The 13921-nt window shown below is 46.4% G+C and overlaps 1 protein-coding gene across 1 annotated transcript; it reads left to right on the forward strand.

Annotated features, from left to right (window-relative positions):
• Window positions 1-2554: 2554 nt before the first annotated feature.
• On the forward strand, window positions 2555-10168 carry LOC117650711. Its single transcript, XM_034394292.1, has 4 exons — window positions 2555-2605; window positions 2721-2819; window positions 8160-8333; window positions 9986-10168. Exons 1-4 carry the CDS (start codon window positions 2555-2557, stop codon window positions 10166-10168), a joined length of 507 nt encoding a protein of 168 aa, XP_034250183.1.
• The last annotated feature ends 3753 nt before the right edge of the window (window positions 10169-13921 follow it).

The following is a 13921-nucleotide window of genomic DNA, read 5'->3' on the forward strand; positions in this document are numbered from 1 at the left end:
TACACGACAGTTGTCAGGCCAGTACATACGGCATTTGAAGTAAAATGTGGAGTGTCCAGTTCTTCCCCTGTCCATTTTTTCCCTGCCCTGACCCTAATGTACACATCGTTTCTCAACAACGCTGTGCCACACGGAAAAAAAGAATTTGTTGCGACAACTAAAATTAATGTTGATTTTAGAATATAAAAAAAAGAACGGTCACTTTGCTCTCACGACAAATAATTCGTCAGGAGTACAAACATTCATTATAAATATTATTATGTTTAGTACTCCTGACGATATAGTTCATTATCAGAACGACATGTTCGTTCTGTCAACAAATTGATAGTACGCCTAACAACTTCTTTTAGCTATCCCAGAATCAACATACATATTCGCTGTCACAACAAATTATTTTTTTACGTGCATTGTCACCAGGCCCTGTTTTAAGGTGGAAGGAGGGCATGATAGTCCCAAAATGACTAAAAGTACGCAACAAGCATCACACGCCCCTGTAGGTACGCAAAATTTGCACTGTGCCTAAAAGCAACTGAAAGTTTTGTTCATTTTTTGCCAGGATTCTCTGTATACTCTTACAGTATTTTCCGCAGGGCCGTGCAGTGTTCTTCGGGACCGCACAGTCTTCTCCGTACGACCTGGAAGACTGCATAGTCCTCCAGAGAACACTGTAAGGCCCAACGGAGAATCCCGTCAGTGCCTACGGAGAATATTGACAGGGGGGCTACGGAGAATAACCACAAGCTCTTAACAGAATTTTCTGCAGCTTTTCGCTACAGTGTACACAATATCGTCCCGTCGGGGATTCCTGTAACCGCACCTGATTGCCACAGGAAGTGGCGTGGTGGCAGCCTTGGGGCCCCAGAGCCCTGCAGAGGGTCAAGTGGGCGCTCGTCGAGCTGGGCGGCGTGTCCTGCTGCAACGTGGCTCTGTACACGGTGCTCTTCTTCGAGCTAGCTGTGCATAGGGTGTGCGCAGTGCTGCTGCGCGAAGTCGGGAGGCAGCTCCAGGAGCCTCAGGTCAGTTAAGGCGGCGCACAGTGGGACGAAATGCTACAGAAGTGGTCAAAGGAGCCTTCAAATCATCGCCAAAATATCTAGTCGGGGTTATTCGTAGGTAGAGAACTCATTTCAGTCAAAATCTAGGAAAATTACTTTGGGATGTTACGCCAGTACCAACGACCCACACCTGACTTTCTCACCAACCATGCCCTGTGGCACCAGCAAGCCTTCGGCAACCTTCTATGCAAACCATCGGCATAGGGTACTTTCGTAGATCCCTGAACCGGAAGCACACAGACGCCATGTTGGCGGAAGTAGATCCAAACTTGACATGGGAAAGAGACGTTCGTCAAACGTATCGGCCACACTTGAACATTAACAGTCGTTTAAAACTTGATTGCAGTGCATATGTGTTTCGCGAGCAATATTTGTACAGCTCGGCTTTAGTTTTGGATCCAAAGAGAGGTTAGTTTCCGGCCAATTTAGCGTCTGCTGGTGTGCTTGCTTCCGGTTCAGGATCTACGAAAGTACCCTATTCAAACCTAAGTGTTCGCAAGTCAGGACTGCATTCGTCAGTTTACTTTAGGCCTGGGCACTCGCCAAAGTCGACTAATGCATCATCAAAGCTAGTTTGCGAGGCACTTTTGACACCGTTCATCTCCGAAGATGCCGCGATGTGCGGCGATTGGCGGTATGGGCCGGAAAGGGGGCGGCTACTCTACCACTGCCACGAGGCGGGATGGTAAGCAAATATTCGCAACTTAACTTGTCGCTCCCTAAAAGTTGAAAAATTGTGAATTGCAATACTTTTTACAGCGTGTAACATTTAACCCGAAGACAAAATAGAAAATTAAACGCAAGCGAACGATTTATCAGGTCTTCAGCTTTCCAAAAACATACAAAATGTTACTTTGAAGCATGCAACCGCCAGAAGGAATTATATTCACCTATTGGAATGGATGCACGAAATTCTGAAAATGTGTCAAGTTTAGAGCTCCGTAGGGGCTCACCCGCGTGTCATATTGTCACTCCAATTAGTGTTCTGGGTACCCCACACCTTCCTTTCCAACATCTGGAAGTTTGAAGGACCCACCACTCGGTTATAAAAATACCACTTCTGACCACTGTTTTCACGTTTCGTCCCACTGTGCGGCGTGGGATGGTCGACGTGTGAAAGTGTGCGTAGAATCTTTTTTGAAGGTTGCATTAAGCTGTGCCCTGGGTTGGCGAGTGCATTGTCTGGGCGAAGTAGTACAGCATAAGAATCACATAAGAACGCCATAACGGGACATAAAGGAAAATCGCTCTCGAAATTTGATGAATTTTATCCCATAGTTGGAGGATTGGATGACCTGGCTTATGGAGTCATAGGGCGTAGGTGAGCTTTTTGTCAACTGTCCCGAATTCTCCTCACGCACTCTCATTCCAAGTACGTGACATCACGTTGAAACGAACGTCACAAAGTGTCACGTTCGTTTGAGCATTGAGTCAAATTTAGGGATGGTAAAATACCGGTATTATATATTTTGGTATTTTAAATCGGTTTTAAACCGAATATGCTGAATCATACCGAGCATAAAACTCAACCGAATTTGACATTTGGTCACGTTCGTTCCAACGTTATGTCGCGCACTTGGAATGAGAGTATGCCACAGGCAACTATGAAGTCAGGTGATCGTGGCTACATTCGTCCATTCTTTTGTACGTCCAACTCATTTCCAGAGGCCATTGCAGCACACGATATCCGTCCACGTTTTGATCCTGCGCGCGTGCCATTCGGTGAACGCCGCGTTCGGACTGCTGATTCCATTGTACTTGTTGGTAAGAAAGGAGACCAGCACATCCTTTTCTGGTCCGCCCCAAGGGAGCCAAAGTTGATTCAAATTGGAGTTTTGTCTCCAACTGCGGTCGGACCAGATATGAGATCTAACAACTCATGCAGTCTCAAAAGATTGGAATCTCAGTTGCTTTTTCAATGAGCAAACTGTCATCCAATTCGGACGGCTTCGTGCCAGCGGGTGGCAACGGCCTGGGGAGAGCGTGCCCGTCAGTGCAGAGGTTGCGCACTTCTTCGTGACTATGAAAACTAGACTGTGTTTTTCAAATAGCTTAGCACTGACTGAAAGGCCTTGAAATTTAGGGTGCATTAGGGTAGTTGCCCTTCTCAAAACTCCCACCTTACTTAAAGGGGCTCACCAGTGAAAATGCAGAGGTTTCGAAAAACGATCATTCTGAGAAAAGTAACCTATGTATTCGATTGATATTTTATTCTTGGCTCAAAATTATATCAAAGAAAAGAAAAAAATAGGGTAAACTATACAGTTACCGTCAGTTTAAGAGCATCGCTTTCTTTTCAAGGGCCTCTAGGGTAGGTTATGACACTTAGACCCGTGCGACTTGTTCCAGACACCTCAGAAGGATCTAGACAACGATGTGGCTGACAAAGATTTCACTAAAAACTTTTTGTGACGCTCTTATTTAACCTGAGAAAAAGGATACCAAAAACACATTAATCGGCAGCCAAAATACAGTTATCGGCACCCCTTATGACAGTTATCGGCACCCCTTGTTAAAAAGGCAAAACATGACCGAAAGTGACGAAAATTTCTAACAGTCGTCACAGACACTCTATATCTTCCCTTGACATGTTACGAACCCCCTCTCTCTTCTGTTATGCCTCTTGCGCCCTTCATTTCAGACTCACGGACAACTAGCACCATGAGCTGCGAAAAAACAACCTCTCAAAGCGCCGAGGAGGACTTTCGTAAATCACGTAGATCACTGGGAAATAGTGATCCGATTTCATTCAAATTTGGCAGGGGTTTTCCTACGGTCATAATGCATCAGAATATTAACTCCCGTGCGACGCCCGAAACACCAGTGAAGTTTGAGGCCACCCTGACGATAACTGTGTTTGGGGTGATTTCTCTGGTGCAGTTATCGGCACCCCCCGAAGGAGGGCAATCAAGAGGAATTTCTGTGCACCAAGCACATTATGCCTTCTTCAATAGATGGGGAGAAGGAACCTGGCAAGGAGAATAGTTTTTTCCGGCCCACTTTCACGAATTTAACGAAAGATTGAACCCCTGTTCCTAGCATGGAAGATAAGAACGGGCGGCCGAAGCAGCTTCATTCTGCACTTGACAAGAAACTTGGCTCTGTTGGCTGACATGGTCAGTCAAACGCGGGGCTTAGGGTGGTCCAAAAAAAAGTGAAGTTGCTCGGATCGTCCAACGCCGCCCGGATTTGGATTCTACATCGAAAAATATGAAATACGTGATTTTTCCTTTTTCGAAAAAATGATTTTTAGGACCTCCGCAGAGCCCTTAAAGTTTTTGACAGTGCTATAAATAGGAAAAAATCGTAACTTGGTCATTTTTTGACCGATTTTCAAAAACGAAACGGGGATTTGTTCGTTTTTGAAAGCTTATTACGAAAAAAAATATGCCAAACCCCCTTTTTGGTGTGTCTAACTTTCAGGGGCAAAAAATGACTAAATTCCGGCCCAAATTGGCAATAGTTTCCGTTTGTTGGCCGCTACAGCCACTCCAAGTCCACCCTGTCAGCATGGCGGGGCACAGTGGGGCGAAAACGGAAAAAGTCGCACGAAATTATTTTCTTCACCAAATTTTGTGTATCGTGTATTTAGGGGTCGCTGAATTCATTTCTGACGAGATTTGATCGTGAAAGGCACCCTAATGGGCGGAGCCAGGTGCGTGAAGGGGGGTAAAACGAACCTTATTGCTGAATTCTCGCAAAACTTTAGATTTGAGGGTTTCATTGGTAGTGAAAATCATTTCTGAGGAGATAAGAAGACAAAAGATATACCCAGGAGACGACCAAACGCGCCTCTTGTGCCGCCTATTGGTACTGGCTGCACCCGAGGCCTGCGAAACGTTGCATGTCTTGGCGTAACAGCATGACCACGGAAGTTGTATCACTATCGGTGGCAGTCCAAAACGATGTCTGGTGTGGCACAGTGTCTGGCAGAGCTGGCTGGAGTAGCCAGCGCGCGTAGCGCCTCTGCCGTCCTCTCCCGAGGGCGCGGTGCGGTAGCGGCGGTGTGGCGCGGCGAGACGAAGTCGCATGTTTGACGTCGATTTGAAGGAAAACGGCATCGAACGGCATCGCCGGACGAAATGGACATGAAAGTGGGGTCACCATAATATCTCACCACGGTGCCCGACCGGTTCGCAAATGTTCGCAACTCGACTTATCCCTCGTCAAAAAAGTCGCAGACGACGATTTTCGCAAACATTTGAAGACCCGCAGTTTCCACACTTTTCGTTTGAAACCGATTCCAATGAATGTACTGGACTGCTTGATTTTTTGCCTTTCCAAAAACATATAAAACATGTTATTTTGCTCTGCAACAGGGATAGGAGTAGCCTTTCTTACCCGACCCCCGCCAAATGTATCATTTTCTCGCAAAATTGCTCTACTTTAAGGTCGCTAAACGGCAAGTAGTAGTTATTTGAGGTGCACAAAATGTTCGTAACTGTATAGAATGGTCCTTTCTGAGTTCAAAAACGTCGGCCCCATCCCTCTGGGACAAAAACGGCGAAATCGGACTTACGTGCGACTTTTTCCGGTTTCGCCCCACTGTGCGGGGTGCCCCCACCACAAGGCAAGCCCCACGAACAGAATTGGGATGCTGAGTACAATTTGCCTACCTCCCCGGGGCATCAAATTGTGGATTTTTTCGAAAATCTATCAATAGTGATGTCTCTTGCGGCCTCTGGGCACTCAGATCGGCACACTTTCACACGGTTTGATACCCACACTACGTGATATGAACGTTATGGAAGTTGCTGACGTGAGGGACCGCAAACCACGCAAGGTCACAAGAAAAGCCATCAAAATAAAGGAATTTTCTGAATTTTTACGTTTTTCTGGTCCTGAGAGGTAGGCATGAGGTGCTCAACAGTCCATTCCTATTGTTTGTTCTTTTTACGTAGTGCGGGTACCGAACCATGTGAAAGGGTGCCCATGTGAGTGTCCAGAGGGGCCCCAAGAGACATCACAATTGATAGATTTTCGAAAAAATCCACAATTTGATGCCCCTGGGAGGTAGACAAATTGCACCCGGCATCCCAATTCTGTTCATGGGGCTTGCCTTGTGGTGGAGGCACCCCGCTATGCTGACAGGGTGGACTTGGAGTGGCTGAAGCGGCCTTCAAACCGAAACTATTGCCAATTTGGGCCGAAATTTAGTCATTTTTTGCCCCTGAAAGTTAGGAAAACCAAACAGAGGGTTGGGCATATTTGCTTTCGTAATAAGCATTCAAAAACGAACAAATCCCAGTTTCGTTTTTGAAAATCGGTCAAAAAATGACCAAGTTACGGTGTTTTCCTTTTAATAGCACTGTTAAAAACTTTGCGGGCTCTGCGGAGGTCCTAAAAATCATTTTTTCGAAAAAGGAACAAACACGTATTTCGTATTTTTCGATGTAGAATTCAAATCCGGGCGGCGTTGGACGATCCGAGCAACTTCATTTTTTTTTGGACCACCCTAGCGGGGCTGTCTCGGTCCTGCATGCTCAAAAGGTGTCTCTAGCGACCTGCATTGGCCGCATCACTAACGGAGAGCAGAACTTGCAGAGCAGGACCCAATTATTCGCCGAGATGACGATAACTGTACCCCTGCCGATAACTGTATAGTTTACCCTAGTATGGTAGTGCAGGGTGGCGATGGCAAGACGGAACGCCAGTGCACTTCATTTTTCTGCGACCTTCCTTCACTCCTGCCACGATTCCGCCTCTCTGGATTGAGCCTCGAGCACGGGATTTGAAAATTTCTCAACAGGACACTTGTGGCTGGGTGATTCCGTGCGTAGGGGGTCATTTCAGGTCACCGGGGCCTTGCCCTTGAACTGAGGTTGATTTGGTGGCTCAGGCAATTCAAATTTGTTTTACTAAACGAAGACCATGTCCTCATGTGGATAAGTCAATCTAACTTTTGTTTTTCTAGGTTTCGTAAGCTGCTTAAGTGTCGTTTTGTAAGTTCCGTCATGGTCACCAACACCTTTAAGACAACATTGCCATGCTGTAGCATATGACTCAGCCACATCAAAAGAAAACTGGCTCTTTCAGCATCGTGTTGAGGAAGTGCTAGACTACCAGGAACCCGTCAGGGGTCGTCGTTGGACCTCCGGTACGCCCAGGATGCCGACGAACGAGGGTGCCGTGCCGCCATCGTCGGCATCCTTGGCGCACCGGTGGTCCGACGACTACCCCTGACGGGTTCCTGGTAGTCTAGCACTTCCTCAACACGATGCTGAAGTCAAAAGTCCCGGACACCGAAACGGAACGCAGCCAGAGGCCGAAGATGATTTTGGCCTCCGACTAAAAAGTTGCTTTGACGGACTCCTTGTGGTACGTCCTCGTATCTCCGGAACCGCTTGTCCTAGAGCGTCGGCGACCTCGGCGTTGGACTCCCCGTGTCCTGGGGACCTCGAGGACACCATCGGGGACCCCCAGGTCGCAAATCCTGGACACCTGGCCATGGACCTTGGCGATTTCAAAATCGCAGAAAAGTCCGTAACCCCTGCACCTCGCTCGTGCATGGCTTCACGCGCTTCCTAGGCCGTTGCCACCCCCTGTTTGTGCTCGAGATCCACCGGTTTCTACACGAATCTAGGGTGAAAAAAGTTGATGAATTTTGTTTTTTTTAAGTTGACCTTATGCAAGGTACACTCTCCAACAACAAAATGTTGATTAATTTTTATGAAGAAATGTATTTTCAAAATAACAGGCCGGGTCTATTGTTGATTCAACAATAAAATGTTGTTGAATGTTGATGAAATAATTGCACACACTGGCAAACCAAAGGCATAGAAACTACGCTCGTAAGGGCATGAACAGTCTTTCACGCCCTTCAAGGGCATTGTGTTAGTGCCTTTGTTTTACCAATGCATTAGTCTTTGAGAGCGCCATCGAAACACATTGTTGACGACAAGGTTGTTCAGGTAACGACAATATATTGTTAATATCAATTAACAAGAATATTTCATTTATTTAACGACACTGTTTGTTGATTTTCCTCGTCATAACGACATGTGTTGTCGAAATGACAGCAATATTTTGCCAACATCACGTATTGTTGGGCCCTATGTCGTAGATTCAACAAGACTTTTCTAACAGTGTATTTCGCTGCGACAGTTGAGCGTGGCTCTGTCGCTACTGAGTACAGTGGCGCTGGTTCAGTCCGGCCGGGAAGCGGATCCTTTCGCCCTGCTGTGCTTCCCCCTGCTCTTCATCTTCTTCGTGCCCATGTGCCTGGCCGGGCAGCGTGTGCAGGACGCGAGCCGGGGAGTTTCGTTCGCTACATTTTCTGTAAGCCCCGCACAGCACAGCGGGCCAGAAGACCGGTGGAGGTGGCCAATGTTGTCGTGCTTTGAGCTCCAGAGTCGCTAAATAGGACTCTAACAAGACCGCGCCAATGGGCTGCTCTACGAACGAGGAATCCATTGCCAGGGTCTCACGTTTCTTCAGAATGCTGTTTGGCTACTCTAGAGGTATAGACGCCTCTAGAGTTTCGGTCGCCTCCAACGGTCTTCTGGACGTCTCTGCTCCGTCACGTTAGCGAAGGTCGCTCGTACAACAAATCGTGCTGTTGTACGAGTGGCCTTCGCTTACGTGACGGAGCAGAGACGTCCAGAAGACCGCTGGAGGTGACCGAAACTCTAGACGCGTCAAGACCTCTAGAGCCTCACTGTTCAAAAAAGTGTACAACTGAGTGAAGAAGGTGTGGAATGTGCTGATAGTGAATCTGGAATGTGAGAGATTGTTACGAAAATGTGTAGAATATGAGGGCTTGGTACGACAAGAATGTGCAGAATGTAAATGAATATTGTGGGAATGTGTTTGAATGGGCGTGCATGTATAAGTCATGCACAATTGATGGTAGAGCGGGAATGTTAGTGAATGTGACCGAATGTGTGAGAATATTGGGCGTTGCGAAAGAATGTCGCGATTGTATGGGCGGGTGCGGGGAATATGTAGGGAATGTCTAGAATGTGAAGGAAAGTGTGTAGAATGTCTAGAATGCTCAATTTTTTACCTGGACCGTCCGTACCTTGGCAACCACGGAGGTTCTGTACATGTTTTCTGTACATGTTTTCTGTACCTGTTTACATAAGATCCTTATGGGGACCACAGAGAACCAGTACAGATGGTCCGTACCTTTTCCGTACCCGTCTGTACCCCATTTTTCCGTACATTTTCCGTGCCAAACCACGGAATTTTTTGCAGTGTGTGAAGGGATGTGTGGGGAATGTTTAGAATGTGAAGGAATGTGAAAGAGTTTGGTAGGAATGTGTGAGATTGTGTGAACAATGACTGGTACTGTGTTCTGGTACTGTGTTCAGAATGTAAACTGATTGTACGAGACTGTTGAGAGAATGTGTCTGAATGTGACCGACTGCATAAGAATGTAAGGGATTGTAGACGAATGTCGCGTTTGTGTGAGAATGTGAGGAATGTGCATTAGAGTTGTGAGAGAGATTTTCGGGAGTTGGGTCTCCAGTTGTACAACAATTATGGGCAGTGTGTGTTTGTAATATAGAGAAGCAGCCCGTAAGATACGGAGAACTCTTCACGAAAGCAGGGATCCTTAACATTTAACTAACACTGCTTTCATAACGTAACATAATTTAATGTTCGCTGAAGGTTAAGGGTATAGACTTATGAAAGTACTTGCAAAAGTATATCTACACAAATTCGAGACAAAAAAAAATTCCTACCCTTTTGAAAAGATGTTAGAAGTTAAGGGTAATAACATTAACTCTTATGATAACGTTATGATGCCCTTATAAGGTAACTTAAGGATCCCTGCACGAAAGGTTATCACCTAAGCCGTGCAGTCACGATACTGAGCTTTTTGTTCGCATTACGAAGAAAAAGCTCAGTAGGGTATGGGAGTGCTGGGTTTGCACAGCTCAAAACGTGAACAGAGGGGAGAAGTAAGTGATTTTTTCATCGTGAAGGGCCCGTGGCTCGTGGAGAACCCACGCACACGCCGCACCCGGTTGATGATCATGACGTCATGCGCGCGACCGGCGAGCTTCTCGATGCCGGGCGTGGGAACTTTGAATCGCCCCACCTGCCGCAAGGGGTTGCGGTCTTGGTTCCAGTTCGTGCAGGTCCTGCTCAACTTGAAAATGCATTAGCACTGTCACAAAAAATACCTCCGAATAAAGTAAAAGAATATGAGTTGACTGCATTATGTCCGCGATGAAACACTGGTAAAATAAAGGCGTAAAAACTGCGCCATTTAGGGCATAAATACTCTTTTACGCCCTTTTAATTCGTAAATCGTTTTATGCCCTTGGGAAGGGCGTGATCGGCATGGGACTTCAAAGCAAAATGTTAATGCCCTTTCCTAGGGTATAAAACTATTTATGCCTTTAAGGGGCGTAAAGTGTTCTCACCGAGGGGGTAACGACTGGTAAATTTCGTGTCAGCCGGATTACGGATTACCCCGGATTATTCCCAAATTACCTCCGGATTACAACAAAAACATTCCTGGATTACCCCGGATTACCTCCCAATTTACTGTCAGCCGGATTCCGGAAGTCGGTACCCGGGTGATTCCGTGCGTAGGGGGTCATTTCAGGTCACCAGGGCCTTGCGCCTGAACTGAGGTTGATTTGGTAGCTCTGGCAATTCAAATTTGTTTTACTAAACGAAGACCATGTCCTCATGTGGATAAGTCAATCTAACTTTTGTTTTTCTAGGTTTCGTGTGCTGCTAAAGTGACGTTTTGTAAGTTCCGTCATGGTCACCAACACCTTTAAGACAACATTGCCCTGCTGTAGCATATGACTCAGCCACATCAAAAGAAAACTGGCTATTTCACTCTCTTCCCTGACTTATTCTTCGCAAAATTACGGAAGGTGACCTTTGTATCATCACTTGTTAAACCCGAAACAGCCTATGGGAAAATGTCCACCGTGTGACCATGTGACCTATGCTGCTTTCACAACTGACGGTCTACTGGGGTTCCTTTTCGTTTTAGAACCTCGCGACCACTTGGGATCGAAAGAACATAAAAAACGCTTCCAGAAGCCCGTGCCCGCGGGACATTGGGCGGTCAAACGACGCTTCCAGGCCGTCAGAATTGTTCAAAACGGTAAGGGTGTAAAAATAGATGTAAATTCCGTTTCGGGCCGTAGCTCCCATATCTGAGGGAGAAAATTTCCACAACCTTCGCTGAAAAACGCTATTTTGGATGCTCAAAATGACACCGTCAACAGTTTTTACCTATCTTGTAACCCAGCGGGTCAGGAGACGAAACACTTCGCTTTGTAAATTCCGTCATTAATTCTGTAATTTCCGCCGTATTTCATAAGGGGTGAAATTAAAAGTCAACTTGTTGCGCTGCCACGCTCAGAGGGGTACTGTGGGGTTCTATGTATGCCATCTACACCAAATTTAGCCACTAAAGTTGAACTTTAAAAATGAACATTTGGTACATCCAAAATGACCCTCTACGCACGGAATCACCCACCCCCTCGGTTTACACCCTAAAAGAGCATAATTTTAATGCCTTTTAATGACCAGTTAAGTCATCCCGTAGTTTTGGTTGCGTTAGGTAGGGTCTGGGCGGGAAAAAACTGGACAGGGCAAGAACTGGACACCCCACATTGTACTTCAAATGCCGTATGTACCGGCCCGACAACAGTTGTGTAATGAATCGCTGCTGCCACGGAACAACTTTTAAAAGTTGTTATTCCTGTGCCTACGGTATTTGAAGTAAAATGTGGGGTGTCCAGTTCTTCCCCTGTCCAGTTCTTCCCCGCCCTGACCCTAGGGGGGTCATCCCAATGCTAATAGCCCGAGGGGGTTACGACTTCGGGAATCCGGCTGACAGCAAATTGGTAATCCGTAATCCGGATAACCAGAAATTTAGAGGTAATCCGGGGTAATCCAGTTTTTTTTTCATGATCCCGAGGTAATTTGGCGGTAATCCGTAATCCGGCTGACACGAAATTTATCAGTCGTTACCCCCTCTTTAAAACTTTGAAGGATTTTCGTTTTGCTACGAGGGGCGAAATATGCACAGTTGTTTGAGACCAAGGGAGGCTGATACCTGAAATACTTCTTACACAGCCCCATAATACAAGAATAATGCCTAACTTCAAGGTAGGTGTACGCCAGGCCATGTCTTGACCCGTAACAGGCTTCGCGATGCTGCGCCAGTTGAAACAATTCACACACTGCAGCAAAACGCTACAGAAATTTCTGTAAAGAGCTTGTGGTAATTCTCCGTAGCCCCCCGTCATTATTCTCCGTAGGCTCAAGTGGTTTTTGGCTGAAATGATCAAACGGATTATGAAAGAAAGCTGAATTTTGATGTGTGGCGAGCTGAGAACATACCGGAGCGATTCTCACGTTTCGGGGTAGTTTCGTTTCTTCTGACTCCTGTGCCCAAACGAGCGCAGATATCGACATGGGGTTTGCTTCTGATGTTAGGGAGGGCCATTGCCCACTAAACGCACACATTTCGAAAAGTTCACGTTCGTTGGATTGGTCCACGTAGCGTTTGGAATACCCTAAATGTAACTTCCGTCATTGTCCAAAGAGAACATACTCGAACTTTCCACCCCCCAGTGTGGCGGTGTGGTTCGAAAATGCTGCCAACTGTCGATGGGGATTCAAAGCTTGGCATGTCTTGAGCTAATTTCAACTGAAGACCAATACGCCAGACTTCTTTCAAAGGTACTTATGCTGCAACGAAAAATGTCCACCGTATGTTCAATTTCACTACACAAATTTCGAAAAGGCAGCTCTGGACTTCTCCCCAAGCCAAACTTTTAACTTCCCATGACACAAGCCATCAAAGTAGAGTCCCTGGGATATAATTGCATGGGTCGCGGAAATGTAAGATGCTGTGCACGGTCTCAAAGCGGGCTAGATCATTATAAAATGGCGTGTATCAACAATTACCTGTGACTTCCGTGGCACCCTTTACCCAATGTTGCAGCAGCACTAGGTGAAAAAATTTCCGCTGAACTGTCGGGCTTAGAGTATCATTTGACCCTGGAACGACTTTTAATCCACAGCAAGCCCGAGTCAGCCGTTAAAGCCGATTTTCACACTTTGTAACTTCCGTGATAACGTAACTTCCGTGATCAAAACACCCACTAAAACGTATGAGAATACCTTATGGCTCATGTTTTTAGGAAGGTAGTAGAAGGTCTTTACTATAAATACCATTGCCATAACTCTAGAGTCATCCAAGACCCCAATAATCAGAAAAACTTAATTGAATATTTCTCACTTTCGGCAAATCAGAGACGCCAAAACTACCCCGAAACGTGAGAATCGCTCACCGTAAGAGCCTGCAAAATCTCAGCCAGATCGGCCCAGCCGTTCAGGAGGAGTAGTGGGCACACACACACACTCGCAGACAGAAAAAGTTTTTTAACCCCATAAGAGGTCTACGGACAATCCGGGCAAATAAATTAACAGAACTTTCCGTAGCTTTTTGCCACAGTGTACCTGGCGTTTTTCACGTCCCTTGGCCTGCGGCGCTTCCTGCTTGCCTTACTCAGTTGCCACAACTCAAAAAGCCGGGCTTCAGGACCCTCCTTACGATTTATCGTTGAAAAGGTCGTGCCGAGACCTACCGAAAGCCGAATTTATATTTTTGGCTGAGCGATAGCGAAGCCCTTGTCAAGTTTGGCCGCGCTGAAAAGTGACTGGTCGTGCGCCTGTCTGTAGCTCTGTTTGTACTCACCGACGATTCTCAGCAAGATTTCGTATTAATCGGTATTAATTGTCGCCTTAGTACCCCCCAACACGAGTTTGTTTCAAATCCACCGTTAAAAAAGTTATGAATTTTCAAAGCAATTTTGATAACAAGGTAGGTTTACGCCAGACCGCGTCTTGTCGTAACAGGCTTCGCGATGTCTCGCGGC

This window comes from Thrips palmi, unplaced genomic scaffold (genome assembly GCF_012932325.1).
Source record: "Thrips palmi isolate BJ-2018 unplaced genomic scaffold, TpBJ-2018v1 HiC_scaffold_5, whole genome shotgun sequence".
Classification (NCBI taxonomy): domain Eukaryota; kingdom Metazoa; phylum Arthropoda; class Insecta; order Thysanoptera; family Thripidae; genus Thrips; species Thrips palmi.

Coding starts and splice junctions, on each gene's coding strand:
- LOC117650711 (XM_034394292.1), top strand. CDS start 2,555: ATGCTGAATCATACCGAGCATAAAACTCAACCGAATTTGACATTTGGT. Junction 2,606..2,720: donor CGAATTTGACATTTGGTCAC/GTTCGTTCCAAC, acceptor ACTCATTTCCAG/AGGCCATTGCAGCACACGAT. Junction 8,334..9,985: donor TTTCGTTCGCTACATTTTCT/GTAAGCCCCGCA, acceptor TTCATCGTGAAG/GGCCCGTGGCTCGTGGAGAA.